The sequence below is a fragment of the Terrapene carolina genome, unplaced genomic scaffold (assembly GCF_002925995.2).
Source record: "Terrapene carolina triunguis isolate 2854851 unplaced genomic scaffold, T_m_triunguis-2.0 Scaffold33956, whole genome shotgun sequence".
In the NCBI taxonomy this organism is placed as follows: Eukaryota; Metazoa; Chordata; order Testudines; family Emydidae; genus Terrapene; species Terrapene triunguis.
Window position 1 is genome coordinate 991,361 of NW_020698307.1, and position 20,926 is coordinate 1,012,286.

General features: G+C 51.4%; 1 protein-coding gene across 1 annotated transcript in view; it reads left to right on the top strand.

The window, feature by feature from the left end:
- Window positions 1–20,926, top strand: part of LOC112120905 (butyrophilin subfamily 1 member A1-like) — a 55,143-nt gene that overhangs the window by 27,066 nt on the left and 7,151 nt on the right. The window contains exons 6-8 of the mRNA XM_026663838.1: window positions 5,334–5,354; window positions 7,635–7,640; window positions 7,745–7,771. Coding sequence (XP_026519623.1) covers window positions 5,334–5,354; window positions 7,635–7,640; window positions 7,745–7,771 — 54 coding nt within the window. The remainder of the gene's footprint in view (window positions 1–5,333; window positions 5,355–7,634; window positions 7,641–7,744; window positions 7,772–20,926) is intronic.

Below are 20,926 nucleotides of genomic sequence, written 5' to 3' on the forward strand. Positions count from 1 at the left end.
AGCTGCCCCCTTCTCTCTTCAATCCCTCCTCCAAACCCAGCTGTGCTGTGGCCCCTGGAATCTCTCCCATCTGGCATTGGGCATGGTGTGAGCTGGGCTTTGTTTTGTTTTTATTGTTATTTCCCCCTTCCATCCCCTTCTCCCCACTTGTCTATTTCATCCCCCTGTTGTACCCTGTCTGCCATGCAGAGGGTGAGCTCCCTGGGGCGGGGACTGTCGCTTTGTTAGATGCAGTTTGTGTGGACAGAAGGGGGACAGTGGGTGCATATGGGAGCCATAGAAGAGGATGTTGCATTAATAGTGGCAGGATATAAACAATCCCTTCATTAACTAGGAGACAATGCAGGCAGAAGCCCAGCTGCAGAGTGGGGGCTATCCAGTTTATTGCACTGAGTGTAGCATGTATGATTACCTGCCCTGTGGGTGGGTGGCGTATATGTGCATTCGGTGCAAGGAGCTCCTGGCCCTTAGAGACCATGTACGGACTTTGGAGGCAAGGGTGGCAGAACTGGAGGAGCTAAGGGAGGCAGAGAAGTATGTTGATGAGGCTTTCCAGGACACTGTAGAATTGTCCCACCTCCGGTCAGACAGCCCCTGTGCTGTTGAGGAGGATGAAAGGCCCAGGGAAGCAGAGCAGTCAACGGGAGCAGAGGGAAACCTTCCCATAGTTGGGACCCTCCTTCCAGACGGTGCTGGGGTTGCCTCTCGCACTGAGGTTACCTCTCCGGGGGAGGGAACTCCAGTTGCTAGGAAAAGGCAGGTATTAGTATTGGGAGATTCGATCATTAGAAACGTAGATAGCTGGGTTTGTGATGACCGGGAGAACCGTATGGTGACTTGCCTGCCTGGTGCGAAGGTTGCGGATCTCTCGAGGCATCTAGACAGACTTATGTGTAGTGCTGGGGAGGAGCCGGTGGTCGTGGTACATGTAGGTACCAATGACCTAGGGAAGGGTAGGAGAGATGTCCTGGAGGTCAAATTTAGGCTGCTAGGGAAGAGACTGAAATCCAGGACCTCTATGGTGGCATTCTCAGAAATGCTCCCAGTTCCACGCGCAGGGCCAGGTAGGCAGGCAGAGCTTCAGAGTCTCAATGCGTGGATGAGACGATGGTGTAGAGAGGAGGGGTTTACATTCATTAGGAACTGGGGAAACTTCTGGAATGGGGGGAGCCTATACAGGAAGGATGGGCTCCACCTAAACCAAAGTGGAACCAGACTGCTGGCACTAAACATTAAAAAGGTTGTAGAGCAGTTTTTAAACTAGGAGATGGGGGAAAGCCGATTGCTGCAGAGGAGCATGTGGCTCGGACAGAGACTTCTCTTAGGGAAGAGTCTAATGATAGAGAATCTCCAGGTTATAGTCAGGAGCAGAGGATGGAAGAGGATAATGTAAGGGCCAGATCAGATGAAAAACATTCACATAAAAAAGAATCTGACACATCAGAAAAGGGCAGACAAATAAACAGTGACAAGTTTTTAAAGTGCTTGTACACAAATGCTAGAAGTCTAAATAATAAGATGGGTGAACTAGAGTGCCTTGTGATAAAGGAGGATATTGATATAATAGGCATCACAGAAACCTGGTGGACTGAGAGCAATCAATGGGACACAATCATTCCGAGGTACAAAATATATCGGAAGGACAGAACAGGTTGTGCGGGGGAGGAGAGTGGCACTATATGTGAAAGAAAATGTACAATCAAATGAAGTAAAAATCTTAAGCAAATCTGCATGTTCCATAGAATCTCTATGGATAGAAATTTCATGCTCTAATAAGAATATAACATTAGGGATCTATTATCGACCACCTGACCAGGACGGTGATAGTGATGATGAAATGCTAAGGGAAATTAGAGAGGCTATCAAAATTAAGAACTCAATAATAGTGGGGGATTTCAATTATCCCCATATTGACTGGGAACAGTTCACTTCAGGACGAAATGCAGAGATAAAATTTCTCGATACTTTAAATGACTGCTTCATGGAGCAGCTGGTACGGGAACCCACAAGGGGAGAGGCAACTCTAGATTTAGTCCTGAGTGGAGTGCAGGAGCTGGTCCAAGAGGTAACTAAAGCAGGACCGCTTGGAAATAGTGACCATAATACAATAGCATTCAACATCCCTGTGGTGGGAAGAACTTCTCAACAGCCCAACACTGTGGCATTTAATTTCAAAAGGGGGAATTATGCAAAAATGAGGGGGTTAGTTAAACAGAAGTTAAAAGGTACGGTGACTAAAGTGAAATCCCTGCAAGCTGCGTGGGCGCTTTTTAAAGACACCATAATAGAGGCAAATTAAGAAACACAGTAAAAGAACTAAAAAAGAGCCACCGTGGCTTAACAACCATGTAAAAGAAGCAGTGAGAGATAAAAAGACTTACTTTAAAAAGTGGAAGTCAAATCCTAGTGAGGCAAATAGAAAGGAGCATAAACACTGCCAAATTAAGTGCAAGAATGTAATAAGAAAAGCCAAAGAGGAGCTTGAAGAACGGCTAGCCAAAAACTCCAAAGGTAATAACAAAATGTTTTTTAAGTACATCAGAAGCAGGAAGCCTGCTAAACAACCAGTGGGGCCCCTTGATGATCGAGATACAAAAGGAGCGCTTAAAGACGATAAAGTCATTGTGGAGAAACTAAATGGATTCTTTGCTTCAGTCTTCACGGCTGAGGATGTTAGGGAGATTCCCAAACCTGAGCTGGCTTTTGTAGGTGACAAATCTGAGGAACTGTCATGGATTCAAGTGTCATGAGAGGAGGTTTTGGAATTAATTGATAAACTTAACATTAACAAGTCACCGGGACCAGATCGCATTCACCCAAGAGTTCTGAAAGAACTCAAATGTGAAGTTGCGGAACTGTTAACTAAGGTTTGTAACCTGTCCTTTAAATCAGCTTCTGTACCCAATGACTGGAGGTTAGCTAATGTAACGCCAATATTTTAAAAGGGCTCTAGAGGTGATCCCGGCAATTACAGACCGGTAAGTCTAACGTCTGTACCAGGCAAATTAGTCGAAACAATAGTTAAGAATAAAATTATCCGACACACAGAAAAACATAAACTGTTGAGCAATAGTCAACATGGTTTCTGTAAAGGGAAATCGTGTCTTACTAATCTATTAGAATTCTTTGAAGGGGTCAATAAACATGTGGACAAGGGGGATCCAGTGGACATAGTGTACTTACATTTCCAGGAAGCCTTTGACAAGGTCCCTCACCAAAGGCTCTTATGTAAATTAAGCTGCCATGGGATAAAAGGGAAGGTCCTTTCATGGATTGAGAACTGGTTAAAAGACAGGGAACAAAGGGTAGGAATTAATGGTAAATTCTCAGAATGGAGAGGGGTAACTAGTAGTGTTCCCCAAGGGTCAGTCCTCGGACCGATCCTATTCAACTTATTCATAAATGATCAGGAGAAAGGGGTAAACAGTGAGGTGGCAAAGTTTGCAGATGATACTAAACTGCTAAAGATAGTTAAGACCAAAGCAGACTGTGAAGAACTTCAAAAAGATCTCACAAAACTAAGTGATTGGGCAACAAAATGGCAAATGAAATTTAATGTGGATAAATGTAAAGTAATGCACATTGGAAAAAATAACCCCAACTATACATACAATATGATGGGGGCTAATTTAGCTACAACAAATCAGGAAAAAGATCTTGGAGTCATCGTGGATAGTTCTCTGAAAATGTCCACGCAGTGTGCAGAGGCGGTCAAAAAAGCAAACAGGATGTTAGGAATCATTAAAAAGGGGATAGAGAATAAGACTGAGAATATATTATTGCCCTTATATAAATCGATGGTACGCCCTCATCTCGAATACTGCATACAGATGTGGTCTCCTCATCTCAAAAAAGATATACTGGCACTAGAAAAGGTTCAGAAAAGGGCAACTAAAATGATTAAGGGTTTGGAACGGGTCCCATATGAGGAGCGATTAAAGAGGCTAGGACTCTTCAGCTTGGAAAAGAGGAGACTAAGGGGGGATATGATAGAGGTATATAAAATCATGAGTGATGTGGAGAAAGTGGATAAGGAAAAGTTATTTACTTATTCCTATAATACAAGAACTAGGGGTCATCAAATGAAATTAATAGGCAGCAGGTTTAAAACAAATAAAAGGAAGTTCTTCTTCATGCAGCGCACAGTCAACTTGTGCAACTCCTTACCTGAGGAGGTTGTGAAGGCTAGGACTATAACAGAGTTTAAAAGAGAACTAGATAAATTCATGGTGGTTAAGTCCATTAATGGCTATTAGCCAGGACGGGTAAGGAATGGTGTCCCTAGCCTGTTTGTCAGAGGGTGGAGATGGATGGCAGGAGAGAGATCACTTGATCATTGCCTGTTAGGTTCACTCCCTCTGGGGCACCTGGCATTGGCCACTGTCGGTAGACAGGATACTGGGCTAGATGGACCTTTGGTCTGACCCGGTACGGCATTTCTTATGTTCTTATGATATAGTGTGGGACTGTGCTGCAGGGATGGAGAGAAAAGGGCAGATACTGGAGATAACACTCAAGAAGCAGCAGCAGTGTCTGGAAATGGCCTGGGTGTGCAGAGGGAGGAACCAAAGATAACCACAAGGCTGTGGGCACTGAGATTTGGCCAGAGTGATCACTAAGGACCCCAGTGAGAGCAGTTCGAGTGGAGTGGAAAGTCAGACTGGAAGGGATCTAGGACAGCTGGAGACACAAGCATTGTTTCCAGACTAGGTTCACTGAGTTCAGAGACAAAAGGGAGGAGGGAGATTGGGCAGCAATTAGAGGGGTGGGTGGGGAAGAGGAGGAGGTTTGTGAGTAAAGTTAGACCAGGGCATCAATATTTGCAGGGTCAGGCCCCAAGACTGTAAACTCTTTGGAGTAGGGATTGTGTCTTCTTATAGTCTGGAGTGTGTGCATACAGGTCCTAGCCCAGTGGGGCCCGGCCCTGAGTGTGACCCCTAGATGCAATTGGAATGCAAATAATAATGTGCAGTGGGGCAGGAGACTGCCCAGGAGATATAGAGTTATGACATTGGGTGGGGCTTAAAGGTAGGTTTGCCAACCCTCCAGGATTGGCCTGGAGTCTCCAGGAATTAAAGGTGTATGTGTCGGTGCAGAGGACGGGGGCTGAAGAGGGGCAGTTGAGGAGGGTTTTGGGGATCAATATGGGAGGGACAGAGAGTAGTGATATGGAGCCAGGAAGCCCTGCTCTCTGGTCCAGGTTTACCTGTGCAGTGTCTGAGGCGTATAACATAGTACATGTAACAGCTGGGGCAAGACACCTTGGGTCCCTGCCTCCATAAGAGGCTGGGTGCATTAAGTTTTGTTAACTCCCCACATCTTTTACTTTCCAGGGGAATACGAGGCAGTGAAAGGTATGTGTGTTTTTACTAGTTTTGATTATGCTTTAAATTGGAAAAGAAACACTCAGAGCTATGTGTGCAAAGAAATGTTAGTGTAAAAAATGAATATGTTACTGTTACAGGTAACGTACATGACAATGAGAAATCCAGAGATTACCCAGAAATAATGGATGGAAAATTTGTGGTATTGAAATATGAATATCAACTACAGTTGCCAATGGCACAAAACCATACACCCTTGCCCCACCCTCTGCCCCTCCTCTTCCCCTAGACCCTGCTGGGGCAAGGGTTTGGGGTGCTGGAGGGGGTGACGGCTCTTGCTGGGGTGCAGGCTTTGGGGTGGGACCAGAAATGAGGGGTTCAGGACATGGGAGGGGGTTCTGGGCTGGGGCAGGGGTGCAGGAGGGGATGAAGGCTCCAGCTGGGGGTGTGGGCTCTGGGGTGGGGCCAGGGATGAGGGGTTTGGGGTTCAGGAGGGGGTCAGGGTTGGAGCCGAGGGGTTTGAAGTGTGGAAGCGGGCTCAAGGCTGGAGCAGGGGGTTGGGGTGCGGGAGGGGGTGTGGGCACCAGGAGGGAGTTTGGGTGCCGGTGGGAGCTCAGGTCTGGGGCAGGAGTTTGGGGTGTGGGCTCTGGGAGGGAGTTAGGGTGCAGGAGAGGGTTCTGACCTGGGGCCGGGGGTTGGGGTGCTGGAGAAGGTTTGTGGTGCAGGCTGCAACCTGGTGGCGCTTACCGCAGGCGGCTCCCAGTCAGCGGGGCTCCCTGTCTGCCCTGGCTCTGCGTAGCTCCTGGAAGCAGCCAGCATGCCCGGCTCCTAGGCGCAGGGTCGGCCAGGTGCCTCAGCGCCCCCAGGCACTGCCCCCACAGCTCAAACTGGCCCTGGTTCCTGTCCAATGGGAGCTGTGGAGCCGCCACTCAGGGCAGGGGCAGTGCACATAGCTTCCCTGATCACCCCTGTGCCTAGGGGCCACAGGGACATGCTGGCTGCTTCCAGGAGTCACACGGAGCCAGGGCAGGCAGGGAGCCTGCCTTAGCCCCTCTGCACCGCCGACCGGACTTTTAACGGCCCGGTCAGCACTGCTGACCGGAGCCGCCAGGGTCCCTTTTCGACCAGGTGTTCCATTCAAAAACCGGACACCTGGCAACCCTAATATTAATAGTTTTATTATTCACATTAACCCTTGGAAATACATTCTTAAACACAAACAAACAAACTTCCCTTACTGACACTAGACACCCTGTAATGAAAACAATAATTATATTACATGAATAGGGCCCACCCTGTGAGCTCTCCATGGATGTTCTCCTGCACACATAGGTTTCCTTGGAGCAGGATCGGGCCCTCTGAGCCCTATTGGTTTCCACACACCACACACAGCAGCTGAAGGGTCAGGCACATGGGTCTGATCACCAGGGCCGGCTCTAGCTTTTTTGCTGCCCCAAGCAGCAAAAAAAAGCGCCGCCCCCAAGCCCCCCCCCCCCCCCCCCCCCGGCGCCCCCCCCCCCCCCGCGGAATGCCACGCCGCGCTCCTCCCGCCGCCCCTTACCAGGTGCCGCCCCAAGCACGTGCTTGGGTGCCTGGAGCCGGCCCTGCTGATCACACTGAAGCCGGCAGGAGTTGTAGGAGCTCAGCACTCCTTGGGGTCACCAGCATCACCCAGATGATGGAGACACTTATGAAGGAAGAGTTCTCTGAGCTGCAGATCCAGGTTCTCTGCTGGGCCAGGACTTGCTCGAGGTGGGTGGCGGGGGCAGGGAGGGAGCTAGTTATGGCTCCCTGGTTCTCAGACTGCCCCCAGGCTGTTCTGATTCCAGCTGGCTGTGGTCCCTGAGAATTGGTGATGTGCCCTGCCCTGCCGCAGCACACACACCCCAGCCCCAGCCCTGATATGCCCCCTACACCGGGATGAGGGGGGCGATTGGCACAGGAGCCAGTTACGCTGTTTTACCCCAGCTGGGCTCTCCCTATGCCAGGGGAATTCTCTGATGTCCAGGGCCTGGTCCCAGCCAGTTTGCACCATCCCAGCACACAGTGACTGGAGCAGGGAGAGAACTGGGCCCTTTATCCATTGATTTCTGGGGGGAGGTTTTGTGGGATCAGGTGCGATAAAGGAGAAGCCCTAACTACTGATTAGGAGCCCAATCCTGCTGTCCTTACTCAGGTAGAATTCTCACTGAGGCTACTGTAATGTGGGTTTAGAACTGGACACTTTTGTTACTGAGAATCTCTCCTATTGATTCATTTATGTTCTTTTTTCCCTTTTCTCCCCTCTCATTCCCATGGACCCTCTGGCAGAACTGGGTAAGCTCCGTGTCATTTGTTTTTCATAGTGTGTGACTTGTTGAGTCTGTGACTTGCTGAGTCTGCATTTCGTTTGTGTAAATTGTCATGTCTGATTATTTCAGGACTCGCCAGAGCCCGAGGATACGCAGGTAACTAACGCTGATACTGCCGCAGTCCCTCTCAGACCCATTCCCCTGGGATACTCAGTCCCTGCTCTGTCCTCTGACAGCTCTCACAGTAACTAAGGGGTGGGGCAAAACACACACACACACACACACACACACACACACTAGGGTGACCAGACGTCCCGATTTTATCAGGACTGTCCCGATATTTGCTTGTTTGTCCCGCGTCCCGACCAATGTTAGGTCGGGACACTGGACAAACAAGCAAAGGCTCCAGAGCCCGGACGTGCTCGCACCCGCCCCCCAACCCCGACTCTGCCCCCTCCTTCCCCCATTGGTTCCCTCCCCAAATCCCCGCTTCTTCTCCAGGCTCGCCATTCCTCCTCCCTCCACAAGCGCTGGAGGAAGGCCCGGGAGACGCAGGGGGAGCACGGTGCCGGGGCGAGTGAGAGTCCGGCCTGGCCCCGAGCGCAGGCAGGACTCAGTCGGGCGGTACCTGGAGGAGAGTAGGGGGTGGCCCGCGGGGCCAGGCGGCGGCTGTTCTCCCCACCTGGGCAGCGGGACTCGGGAGCAGCCGCTGCTGCAGCTCCCACTGCCACAGCCGGAGGAAGCGGCCATGGCGCTCGGCGGCTGCGGCTCTGGTGCCCAGGCCCGAACCCCCCGAGCCCGGGCCTGTTGCGGGGACCCAGCAGTGCGCACGCTGCGCCCAGCCCCTGGCCAGTCGCAGCTGGGCTGGCTGCCCAGCTGGTGCAATCCCACGGCGGCCCCGGAGTGGGGGCAGCAGGCTCCAGCCCCCCCGTCCCGCAGGAGAACGAATGGGGCTGGGCTGCCGATGCCTCCGCCCCTGCCTCCCGATATTTGACCTGGGTGATCTGGTCACCCTAACACTAACACACACACACACACACACACACACACACACACACACACACACTATCTGCTGTGAGGGGGAAGCTGGTGCCACAGGCAATTGTTTAACTGCTCTCTGTTGCTATGTTATAGCCTCTAGTTGATTAATTATTTATTTCACTGCTCACCATTGTTTGACAGAAACATCCAGCTGATGAGCTTATCCAGCCCTGCTGGATGCAGTGGCAGAGCGTGGGTGGAGGGCAGAGGGGCAGCTGGTGGCTCTAGAAGGGTTGCTGGGGTGAGGAACAAGGCATCCAAACCTCCTCTCCCCACACTGATGGCTTGTCGGCGTGGGGAATTCACGGGGACGAGCCCAGCATGGCTAGTGCGGAATCGCTGTTCTGCACCATAATAGTTAGGGTGTGAATTTAAAGCTATTCCACACTAACTCCCCATGTGGACACTATTATTCTGCACTCAGTCTGCAGCAGGGGGTGAGGGCACTCAGTTCCAATGTGGATTAACCCAAAGCAGACAAAGGCTCTCTTAGCATGGAATCAGTGTGTCTGCACAGGCAGTCAGTGCTGACGAGCTGTTCTGCACTAGCTACTCAGGGCTTTTCCCTGTGTAGACAAACCCTTAAAGTTATTTCCAAGGGAAAGAGGAGAAGCGTCCCCTCCCCTCCTCTCCCCTGGACCACAAGCCCTGACTGTCCCTTGCCCGGTTGTCCACACTCCAGCTCCCCCATGACAACTCCACACCCCAGGTGCAGGCTTCAACAGGAACATCTGCAGCACCTGGGAAATCTGAGGGCAGCATAAAACAAATAGAATTTCTTATTGAGTTAAAGGCCGGATTCTGCCACCCTGGCGCGATGGGACTCGAGGGGCTGCCCAGCGTGAGTCAGTGTGGCACAGTCTGACCCTAAACATACTGATATTATTTGCAGTGCAGGATGACCTGGAGTTTCCAGCCACGCTCAGGGCCCTGGTGCTGGGAGCTGTAAAACACAGAACAGACTATCCCTGCCCCAAAGAGCTTCCAGTCTGAATAGACCAGACGGACACAGGGTGGGGGAAGGAAGGATGATTATCATGGGTGGCACGTGAGCCCCCCTTCGGGGAAGCTAGCCATGCAGCCCAGCCCCTTCTGCCCAAGGCCCCGCCTCCCCAGCCCCCCGTCTGCTGGAGCCCCAAATGTCCGCTCCCCCTTGTCAACCAGCAGCCTGAATGCGCCTCCCCCTTACCCTCCAGCGGCCAGAGGAGTCCTGGCCAAACTGTCCTGAGCCACTGGCTGGCACCAGCACCGTACTGCCCCCAGTGCTGGCCCCCAGAGCCTGATCGCTGACTGGCCTCAGCACCGCCCCCAGCGCCAGGTTGTTAGCCTCTGGCCAGCGGCAAAGCTGAGCTCCCGCCGGCTTGGGAGAGAGCGCGGAACATGGGTGGGGCCAGAGCCTGGCCTATTTTACCCACCGCCAGGGCCGGCTCCAGCTTAACAAGCAGGTGCTTGGGGCGGCCAAGGGAGAGGGGCGGCACGTGCGGCAATTTGGGGACGGCAGGTCCCTCACTCTCTCTAGGAGCGAAGGACCTGCCACTGAACTGCCGCCGCCGATTGCGGCTATTTCCCCCCCCCCCCAATTGCCCCCGGGCGCGGTTGCGACTTTTTTTTTTTTTTTTACTTGGGGCGGCAGAAATGCTGGAGCCGGCCCTGCCCACCGCCCATGACGATTATCCCCATTTCACAGCTGGGGAATTGAAACACAGAGAGACTCAGTGACTTGTCCAAGGTCACACGAGCAGCCTGTGGCAAAGCTGCGCCTAGATCGGCTGGTTCCTAGGACAGCACTTTAACCACGGAGGGAGTTCATTCCGGGTAGAGGGGGTGCTGGTGGGAGAAGGGAACAAAGTGAGCATGAGGGTGAGTGGGGATGGTAGTGGGGGAGCAGCAGGGGGTGAGGGGTGAGCAGGGCAGAGCCTGGGAGGGGAGGACAAGGAGTGGAGTCGGTGAAGGGGATGGCAGTGGGTGTGAGGCATCCAGGGTGGTGAGGAGGAGGAGTTGGGTGGCAACGATCAGAACAGAATTGCAGGGCAAGGCAAGAGTCAGGAAGGCCAGATGCTCTTTCCAGGCACCAACCTAGGCTCTGGTTCATTTCATCCCTGCTCCCCTCTCCACCAGGGCCGGATTAACTTTTTGTGGGCCCGGCGCCAAACATATTGGTGGACCCCCATGTGGTTGTGATCGGCCACTTCCAGATGTGGTCCTAGAGTGACAGTACCATTGATGCCATAGTAAATGTGGTATAGCCGGGATGGGAATGAAAACATTTATTCAAAAACAAAATAAGATATTTGAAGCCAAACTGAGACCTCCACTCAGCCCATAGAGAACAAACTGGGCTAACATCTATGTAGAACCATAGAATCTCACGGTTGGAAGGGACCTCAGGAGGTCATCTAGTCCAACCCCCTGCTCAAAGCAGGACCAATCCCCAACTCAATCATCCCAGCCAGGGCTTTGTCAAGCCTGACCTTAAAAACGTCTAAGGAAGGCGATTCCACCACCTCCCTAGGTAACCCATTCCAGTGCTTCACCACCCTCCTAGTGAAAAAGTTTTTCCTAATATCCAACCTAAACCTCCCCCACTACAATGTGAGACCATTAGTCCTTGTTCTCTCATCTGCTACCACTGAGAATAGTCTAGATCCATCCTTTTTGGAACCCCCTTTCAGGTAGTTGAAAGCAGCTATCAAATCCCCCCTCATTCTTCTCTTCTGCAGACCAAACAATCCCAGTTCCTTCAGCCTCTCCTCATAAGTCATGTGCTCCAGCCCCCTAATCATTTTTGATGCCCTCCGCTGGACTCTTTCCAATTTTTCCACATCCTTCTTGTAGTGTGGGGCGCAAAACTGGACACAGTACTCCAGATGAGGCCTCACCAATGCCGAATAGAGGGAAATGATCACGTTCCTCAATCTGCTGGCAATGCCCCTACTTATACAGCCCAAAATGCCGTTAGCCTTCTTGGCAACAAGAGCACACTGTTGACTCATTTCCAGCTGTAACCCCTAGGTCCTTTTCTGCAGAACTGCTGCCTAGCCATTTGGTCCCTAGTCTGTAGCAGTGCATGGGATTCTTCCGTCCTAAGTGCAGAACTCGGCACTTGTCCTTGTTGAACCTTATCAGGTTTCTTTTGGCCCAATCCTCTCATTTGTCTAGGTCCCTCTGTATCCTATCCCTACCCTCCAGCGTATCAACCACTCCTCCCAGTTTAGTGTCATCTGCAAACTTGCTGAGAGTGCAATCCACACCATCCTCCAGATCATCAATGAAGATATTGAACAAAACCGGCCCCAGGACCGACCCTTGGGGCACTCCACTTGAAACCAGCTGCCAACTAGACATGGAGCCATTGATCACTACCCGTTGAGCCCGATGATCTAGCCAGCTTTCTATCCACCTTATAGTCCATTCATCCAGCCCATACTTCTTTAACTTGCTGGCAAGAATACTGTGGGAGACCGTATCAAAAGCTTTGCTAAAGTCAAGGAATAACACATCCACTGCTTTCCCCTCATCCACAGATCCAGTTATCTCCTCATAGAAGGCAATTAGGTTAGTCAGGCATGACTTGCCCTTGGTGAATCCATGCTGACTGTTCCTGATCCCTTTCCTCTCCTCGAAGTGCTTCAGAATTGATTCCTTGAGGACCTGCTCCATTATTTTTTCCAGGGACTGAGGTGAGGCTGACTGGCCTGTAGTTCTATGGATCCTCCTCCTTTCCTTTTTTAAAGATGGGCACTACATTTGCCTTTTTCCAGTCATCCGGGACCTCCCCCGATCACCATGAGTTTTCAAAGATAATGGCCAATGGCTCTGCAATCACATCAGCCAACTCCTTTAATACCCTTGGATGCAGCGCATCCGGCCCCGTGGACTTGTGCTCGTCCAGTTTTTCTAAATAGTCCTGATTCCGAACCACTTCTTTCTCCACAGAGGGCTGGTCACCTCCTCCCCATACTGTGCTGCCCAGTGCAGCAGTCTGGGAGCTGACCTTGTTTGTGAAGACCGAGGCAAAAAAAAGCATTGAGTACATTAGCTTTTTCCACATCCTCTGTCACTAGGTTGCCTCCCTCATTCAGTAAGGGGCCCACATTTTCCTTGACATTCTTCTTGTTGCTAACATACCTGAAGAAACCCTTCTTGTTACATCTCTTGCTAGCTGCAACTCCAAGTGTGATTTGGCCTTCCTGATTTCACTCCTGCATGCCTGAGCAATATTTTTATATTCCTCCCTGGTCATTTGTCCAAATTTCCACTTCTTGTAAGCTTCTTTTTTGCGTTTAAGATCAGCAAGGGTTTCACTGTTAAGCCAAACTGGTCGCCTGACATATTTACTGTTCTTTCTACACATCGGGATGGTTTGTTCCTGCAACCTCAATAAGGAGTCTTTAAAATACAGCCAGCTCTCCTGGACTCCTTTCCCCCTCATGTTATTCTCCCAGGGGATCCTACCCATCAGTTCCCTGAGGGAGTCAAAGTCTGCTTTTCTGAAGTCCAGGGTCCGTATTCTGCTGCTCTCCTTTCTTCCTTGTGTCAGGATCCTGAACTCGACCATCTCATGGTCACTGCCTCCCAGGTTCCCATCCACTTTTGCTTCCCCTACTAATTCCTGGTTTGTGAGCAGCAGGTCAAGAAGAGTCCTGCCCCTCGTTGGTTCCTCTAGCACTTGCACCAGGAAATTGTCCCCTACACTTTCCAAAAACTTCCTGGATTGTCTGTGCACCGCTATATTGCTCTCCCAGCAGATATCAGGGTAATTAAAGTCTCCCATGAGAACCCAGAACACCACTGAATTTGATTTGTGTGGGAGGGGGATTGTTTGTTAGTTTTGTCTATTTTCTTTAAACACTCCGTGCCTGCTTAGGGTCCTGAACACAAGTGCTTAATTAGCACACTTATGAGCCATATTAAGCCCGGATGCAGAAATCAGGGGTGTCACACCTGCATCTCCCCACCACCACCTCCTCCACCCAAAGTTATGTTTCGTAAATACATTTTTTTTTGAAAGCTGCATTTTCTACTTTGGTACAATCATGTTTACAAAACTTTGGGGTGGGGTGTGGGGAGGAAAATTGCTGGTGCCCATCTTTTGCAGGGAGAAAGGGCCACTGAGACACACACACTTTACCACAAAGGCTACCACAATCCAGCCTCAAGTTCCTACCCCAAATCTTCACACCTGGGCTCTGCCCCCTGTCCCTCCTACTGTCCTCACCCCACACAACTAACCTCCTAAGAAAAGCTCTCCTCAATCTCCCTGCTACTGCCCACCCCCTACACACTTTCACCCCAGGGCTGTCACCTCCCTCTCTTCTACTACCCCCCACCACACACGCACTGAGCCAACTCCCACCTTCAACCCAGACTCTCACCTCCCTCTCTCCCTCTGCCCCCTGCCACATCAACCCCCACCTTAACACCCTGCTTCTCCTACACCCCCACACGGAGTCACCGCCAGCTCCCCCATTGCACCCGGACTTGCCCCACAACTGCTCCTTTCCCCCAAAACTGGGCTGTGCCCCCTCCCCTCCCCAGAGTGCAGGGGGCAGTTTATGGGCATTCCCACTGGCAGGGGGTGGGCAGCCAGCACTGACAAGTTCCGCTGTCACTGCCCCCCCTGTTCCCAGGGACCACAGACAACCACCCCCATCCTGAAGTGCAGGGTCGAGACAGTGCCCAGGAGCCCCCGGGCATCACAGTCGCTGGGGGGCTGCCCTCAGCTCCCCACTGCCCCAGGAGAATGGGGGAGACTTGAGGGGAGGGGGAGCCAGGAGCTCCAAGGGGGAGGGGGAGCGCAGCGGGGTTAGGGCCAGGAACCCTCGCCCTGCACCAGACCATTTCCTGGCTTGGGATTTCTTTTTGGTCCACGCCGACAACTTCAGCTGGGGTGGCTGGTAGCATGGCGCAGGGCATTCTGGGACTAGTAGTGCAGCTGGCAGCGCAGGTCCCAGGGCCCCTGCGGAACACAGCAGTGTGCAAACTACAGCTCCCAGCACACCCTGCAACACCCAGTCCCTGCTGCACCTACGCACTGCACTCCCCAGGCTGCTGAGTGTTTCAGCTGGCGCTGGGAAGTTGCTGACTCTTCACATTGCTGGGCTATGGCCCAGGCTGGATTAACCCTTTGTGGGCCCTTTCCAAGTGTGGGCCTGGCGCCCCGGCGCCACCGGAGCCATTGTAAACCCGGTACTGCTCCCCACCTCTGCTCCCCTCCCCCTCACTGCCCCCAGCCCAGTACAGTCTGTGTCCATTGGGCCTGGTCACAGATGGGTCTCGGCCATTTCATGTCCCTGAGCCTCTAGGGATCCCGAGGCTCCCATCATCACCCCCTTTTCACATCCCTCTTCCACACTCCCTCAGCTGGCTCAGGGTGGCCCTGCAAACACCCCGCCTCAGTTTACCCTCTTCACACTCCTTACATTACTCCACACAGTCCAAAAGGTCTGAGACAAAAGTCCCCTGCTGAGGTCTGTTTTCAGTTCACGTAAACCCCAAAATAAAATATTTTCCTTTGCTCTGCTCCAGCCCTAACTCTCACTCCAGCTCCTCATGCTCCTCGAGTCAGGAGTCTCTCAGTCCCCCCATTCCCAGAGCTGGGCTTGGTTCTGTCTTCCTCATGAAATCAGGAGCCCCCAGCCCTTCTTCCCGGAGCCGGGCTTGGTTCAATCTCCCTCGTGGAATCAGGAGCCCCCAGAGCTGGGTTCAGGTCAGGCTGTACCGTTATTCCCTGCAGCTCTCAGCTTTAGGGCTCTGTCCTGCTGTAGCTGCTGTGGGCTGTAGCCTCTGGGTGCTCTTCTCCCTCAGGGGAGCCCCTCTCTCTGGGGGCATCCCCTCCAGGTTCCTTGCTCTGGTGAGCTCTCCTGGGATCCCTTCTCCTCAGCATCTTCCTGGCTCTAGGACCCTTCAGCTGAGCCCTGGTAACCCTTTATGAGGCTGATTAGCTGTTTAGCTGCCAACCAGCCACCTAGGGATTTAATTACTTCCAGGTGGGGCTGGTTCTCCCTTACAGGAGCCTGTCATAGGTAGGCTGGGCCCTGACTACCTTTAAAGGGCCAGCCCCCCCCCGTGAAGCCCTTCCCCCCACAAATCCAACCTGTACTCAAAGGAAGGCTTGACCTGGTTCACACTTGGGCCTTGGCTACACTTGCAAGTTACAGCGCTGTAAAGCCTCCTCCAGCGCTGTAACTCACTCCCCGTCCACACTGGCAGGGCACTTGCAGCGCTGTATCTCCCTGGGTACACCGCTGCAGGTACTCCACATCTCCAAGAGGAATAACAGCTGCAGCGGAGTGGCTACGACTCACGGGTGTGAGTGTAAATGCTTGCAGCGCTGTAGTAATCACCTTGTCAAGTGGCCAATCCTCTCCATTGTTGTGACGGGCTGCAGGAATGCGGACATGCCAGTTTCAAAGCTCCTACCACAGAGAAAAACAAACAATTTGCAGCTTGCTTTGAGTGAGTAAATGAATGAGCAGGGGGCCGGGAGTTCAGAACTTGCAAAATAGAGAGCTGACATGCTCCAAAAAGCACTCTCTCTCCCCCCACACTCCCTGTCACAATCCACCCCACCCCCCCATTTTGAAAAGCACGTTGCAGCCACATGAATGCTGGGATAGCTGCCCATAATGCACCGCTCCCAACACAGCTGCAAATGTTACAAGTGTGGCCACACCACTGCGCTGGCAGCTGTCAGTGTGGACAGACTGCAGCGCTTTTCCCTACTCAGCTGTACGAAGACAGGTTTACCTCACAGCGCTGTACAGCTGCAAGTGTAGCCAAGGCCTTGGTTATTGTCTGCACCCAGAGGGGTACTTCCTGCCCTGCTCCCACAAGGAAATCTGCAAGGCCCTTGGCCATATTTTTATTCTCGTCACTGAAGTATAAAGAGACCAGGAGTTGTGTCCCCAATGTTCTATGTAGCTCATGTGACAGGCAAAATCCTCCATAGTCTACAGCGTGGCGTAGATCAGAACTTGTACCCCCTGTAAGGGCATGTCTACACTGCAAACTTAAGTCAACCTATGTTAGGTCGCCTTATAGCCACGGCAGTAGTTACTGGAGTGGCTGTTCTCCACACTGCCCTCCTTTTCTCAGCTGTGCCCAGCTCCCCGCCAGGAGCCCAGCTGCCCCATGGGGATCTTGGGCAGCCACCCAGGCATCTCGCTCACCTCCCTTAGCAGGCAGCTAGGATGGAGGGCAGCCGGGCTTCAGCTGAAGCCCACCATGGGACGGGACTTCCTTGATAATTTCACGGCTCCAGCATGGAGCCATGAAATTAACGACAGCCAACAGCTGACGTAAGTAAGGCAGTGCCTGCACCAACACTGCATCACCCTAACTACACCGACATTAGTCCTATGCCTCTTGTGCAGGTGGAGTTATTATGTCGGTATAGTGCAGCACTTATATCAGTGGGAGCAAGGCTGTCGTGTGTGCACTGACATAATTAGGTCAACGTAAGCTGCATTACGTCCAGGGCCGGTGCAACCACTAGGTGAACTAGGCAGCGGCCTAGGGCGGCAAGTGGTTGGGGGCGCCCGGCGCCGTCCTCAGGCACAGGCAGCTGGATAGGGCACCTGAAAATTTGGGGCACCACTGGATCTTAGTGTCCACCCTACTGGTTTTCCTATCCCTGTTCTGACCCTTCCTGCAGGCTCTGAGTCTTCCTGGGAAGGGGACCTAGTAGTTAAAAGAGAAAAAGTCTCCAGCCTGCCAGACCTATTAGCACAACACTGAAACTGTTAAAGAGCCATTCAAGGGGTAATGAAGACATCTAACAGGCATTTGCCAACCTCCAGGTATCTACTGTCAGTTTCTGAATGTACTGACAAAAACAGTTGTGCATGATTTTAATATTTACTAAGAACATGTCAGTCTACAGGACCTTAGTGTAAAATTTGCTTTAAAAATATTTCATTAGTGAGTTGGTGAAATTATAAAATCACATCTCTAAAAAATCCTTGCATAGATTTTTAGATGCACAATCATCTTTAGCCTTAAATGCTTGGATCTTCAGACATATGGTTTTTTAAATAAATTCTTCAAAAGACCACTCTTATCTAAAATACACATTTTAATTACTATAGTACAAAAACTTACTTCCAAAGTCTTCCTGTCCTTTCTGTCCATCCATTTCTCCCTTCACCCCCTCTTCCTCCCCCCCTCACCCCCCCCAATTGAAGGAAGCAACAGCCCTTTGCTTCCAGATAGCTGGACAGTTTCCCTTTCTTTACTTCTGACTATCTGATGAACTAGTTTTAAGCAAAATCAGTACCTTAGTAAGATATAAAATCCTTTGTTATGCCTAAAATCTTTGGAAACATATTTTTTAAAGTTGGTGAAATTTCATAAACATGTGTATTGTTATGGAGATCACACACAGTAAATTAGTGTTCCCTTTTTCTAAAAGCAATGAACGTTGTTATGAACACACAAAACCTCTGTGACTGATTAATTTAAAATAATGTCCGTTTCAGTGAGTTAAATATGTAGTAATCTGGAATGATTACTTTATGAATGCTTAAGAGTACATTTAAAATATAAAATCAGCGTAGAAATACTGATTAAGAAAATGTAAAACAGAGAAGAGCTGCATCATGTATTCCATAATACTTAATGTCGTATTCAGCAAGACAGCTGACTCACCCTTACTACAAAGTTTTTGCAAATAAATGTCCGACAAACTTCAGGGCATATCAAAAAACCTGTGACTGACATTTTTTTATTCCAAGTTTAGTGCTTTTAATTAGGTACCTTCTGCATGTCTATTCTGCATGAGGGAGAGGGTACAGGGGTCTCTGCGGGGAACTGTGACTCTCCGCCACCGTGAGGCGGGCTGGGCGTCTTGTTATTCTTTCTGCCTTGTCCCTCTGCCCCTGCCCCCACTGGACTGCAAGCTCAGGCTGCCGTCGGGCATAGAGGCACCAGTTTAATAATACTGCATAGGGCCCCATAAATCCTAAGGATGGCCCTGGGGGCGCCAAAACACGGTGCCCTGGCTCAGCAGAGAAGCCGCCTTCCGGAGGCACTGGAGAGCCAGAGCATCGGCTTCTGCAGGCTGCAGCAGATGCATGCGGGCAGAGGCCCCCATGCGCCCCCCAGCTCCCCCTTCGCCACTCTCGGGCTCTATGGCTCCTGGGCATGTGAGTCGCCGCCGGGGTGCAGGGCCCTGAGCCTGCTCCGGGAGGGGCAGCGGCGGCTCACACCCCTGGGAGCGGCAGAGCCCAAGAGCGGTGAGGGGGGAGCCAGGGGGACGCACGGGGGCTTCTGCCCACATGCATCTGCTGCAGGAGCTCCCAGGAGCCCCCAGAAGGCAGCTCCTCCCTGCCGAGCTGCTGCAGCGGCCCAAGGCCGGCAAAGACACTGAGTGGACTCGGGACGGAGGCCGCCGGGGTGGGGTGGGGAGGGCTCACAAGGGGGCTGTGCACCCTCCAGGGGAGTTCAGGGGGTGGGGAGGGGGGAACCTGGTCTGGGGAGCAGCCCCTGGGCACCACTGGCCCCTGGGCAGGCTGGCCCCTGGGGTCTATAAAGGCTTGTTGGGATTTGCCCCTCAATGAACTGATGTTACGGGGAGGGGGGGGCGCAAGGTGGAAGTTTCACCTAGGGCGCAAAATATCCTTGCACCGGCCCTGCTTATGTCAGACTGACTCTGTAGTGTAGAACAAACCTAAGTCAGGCCCTCTGGCCATCACAGAGGTAGTCAATATCACTGAACTTTCACCACTGGTGTCATGCTCCTGTGCCAGATATGGACAGGCCACAGAGCTTTCCTCCATGCCAGATACACACCAGCAGTTAATGCTCTGCCAGGTCTGACTGAGGACTGTTTAAAAATGGTATTTAGCACATAGCAGCACCTAGTGGCTGAAGAGTATAATACAGTTTAGTATTCCAGTACATCTCCCCCTTTAAATCCTACATTCCTACCATTTACAGTATTTACACTGTCACACTGTATTTGGAGTGCAGTATGGATCAGTCTGTCAGGTGTCTCTGAATGGTACTGGTCTTCCAATTACATGACCCGAATATGTAACAGATTGGTCCTCTGGGTGTTCATTAGTTGCAATGACTGACTGTGGTCGATCCGGAATCCTTGAGTCGTCTTCTTGCTCTGCCTCCACCATCTGTAGAGTTTGCTCTGATTGTTCTTTCTGAGAAACAAACTGTAGATATTGACAGTTTCTGCTGAGCTCTCCTCTGTCAGTCTCGATCACATACAACCTGGGCACTGAATTATTTTTTACGTCAGCTGGAGTATTCCATTCTTTTTCTCCATCCAGTTTGACACAAACACCGTCACCAGGTTCTAGACCTGGTATGTCTCTGAGTGATGTCTGTTGTAAAAGTGTTTGTAAGCTCTTTTTGCCTTTTTATCGGATTTGGCTACTCCCTACGTTGGGAGGGCAGTTCTGAGTTGTCTTCCCATCAGGAGTTGTGCTGCACTCTATCCAGTAGCTGCTATTGGTGTTGATCTGTAACTCAGAAGAGCAAAGAATGGATCTTTCTGCTGTAGGATATTCTTGGCTGTCTGTACAGCTCTTTCAGCTTCTCCATTTGCTTGTGAGTAATATGGGCTGCTAGTAATATGAGAAAGACCATATTTTATTTGGCTAAATTAAATTCTGCTGCAGTGAATTGTGGTCCATGCTCTGTCACAAGTTCTTCTGGAACCCTGAATTCACATAAATCTGCAGTGAGTCTCTTCCAAGGTCTCTTTCATTCAGAGTAGTTCCTTCTTTGCATCATTAATTACTACTGGCCATATCTTTTTTCCTGCAGCCTTCAGCAAAGGAGCTCTGGGAGCCCATTTTGGATCCTCCTCTGCCCACATGACTCTGTGTAATGTTATCAGCTGGAAAAGCATCTTCCTGCTTCTCCCCTGGGGGGGTGTCTTTTCCTTTTGGATGGACTTCTTTATAGCCCAGCTCTGGTTCAGGCTTTGTGTTGCTCTTCCAGGCCTCTGCGGGGGAGAGGTCCCTTGTCTCTTCCCTTCTTATTTCAGCTTCCTCTTGGATGTAGGGTGACCAGATGTCCCAATTTTAAAGGGACAGTCCCAATATTTGGGGCCTTTTCTTATATAGATGCCCATTGCCCCCCACCCTCTTTCCCAATTTTTTACATTTGCTATCTGGTCACCTTACTTGGATGTGCGTTTTTATGTTATTAACATGGTTGCTTTTCCCTTTAGCAACCGGAATCCCCACCTCAGACAGCCCATCTTCCACCCGATGGTCCTGTATCGCTGCACCCACCACAGCACTCACC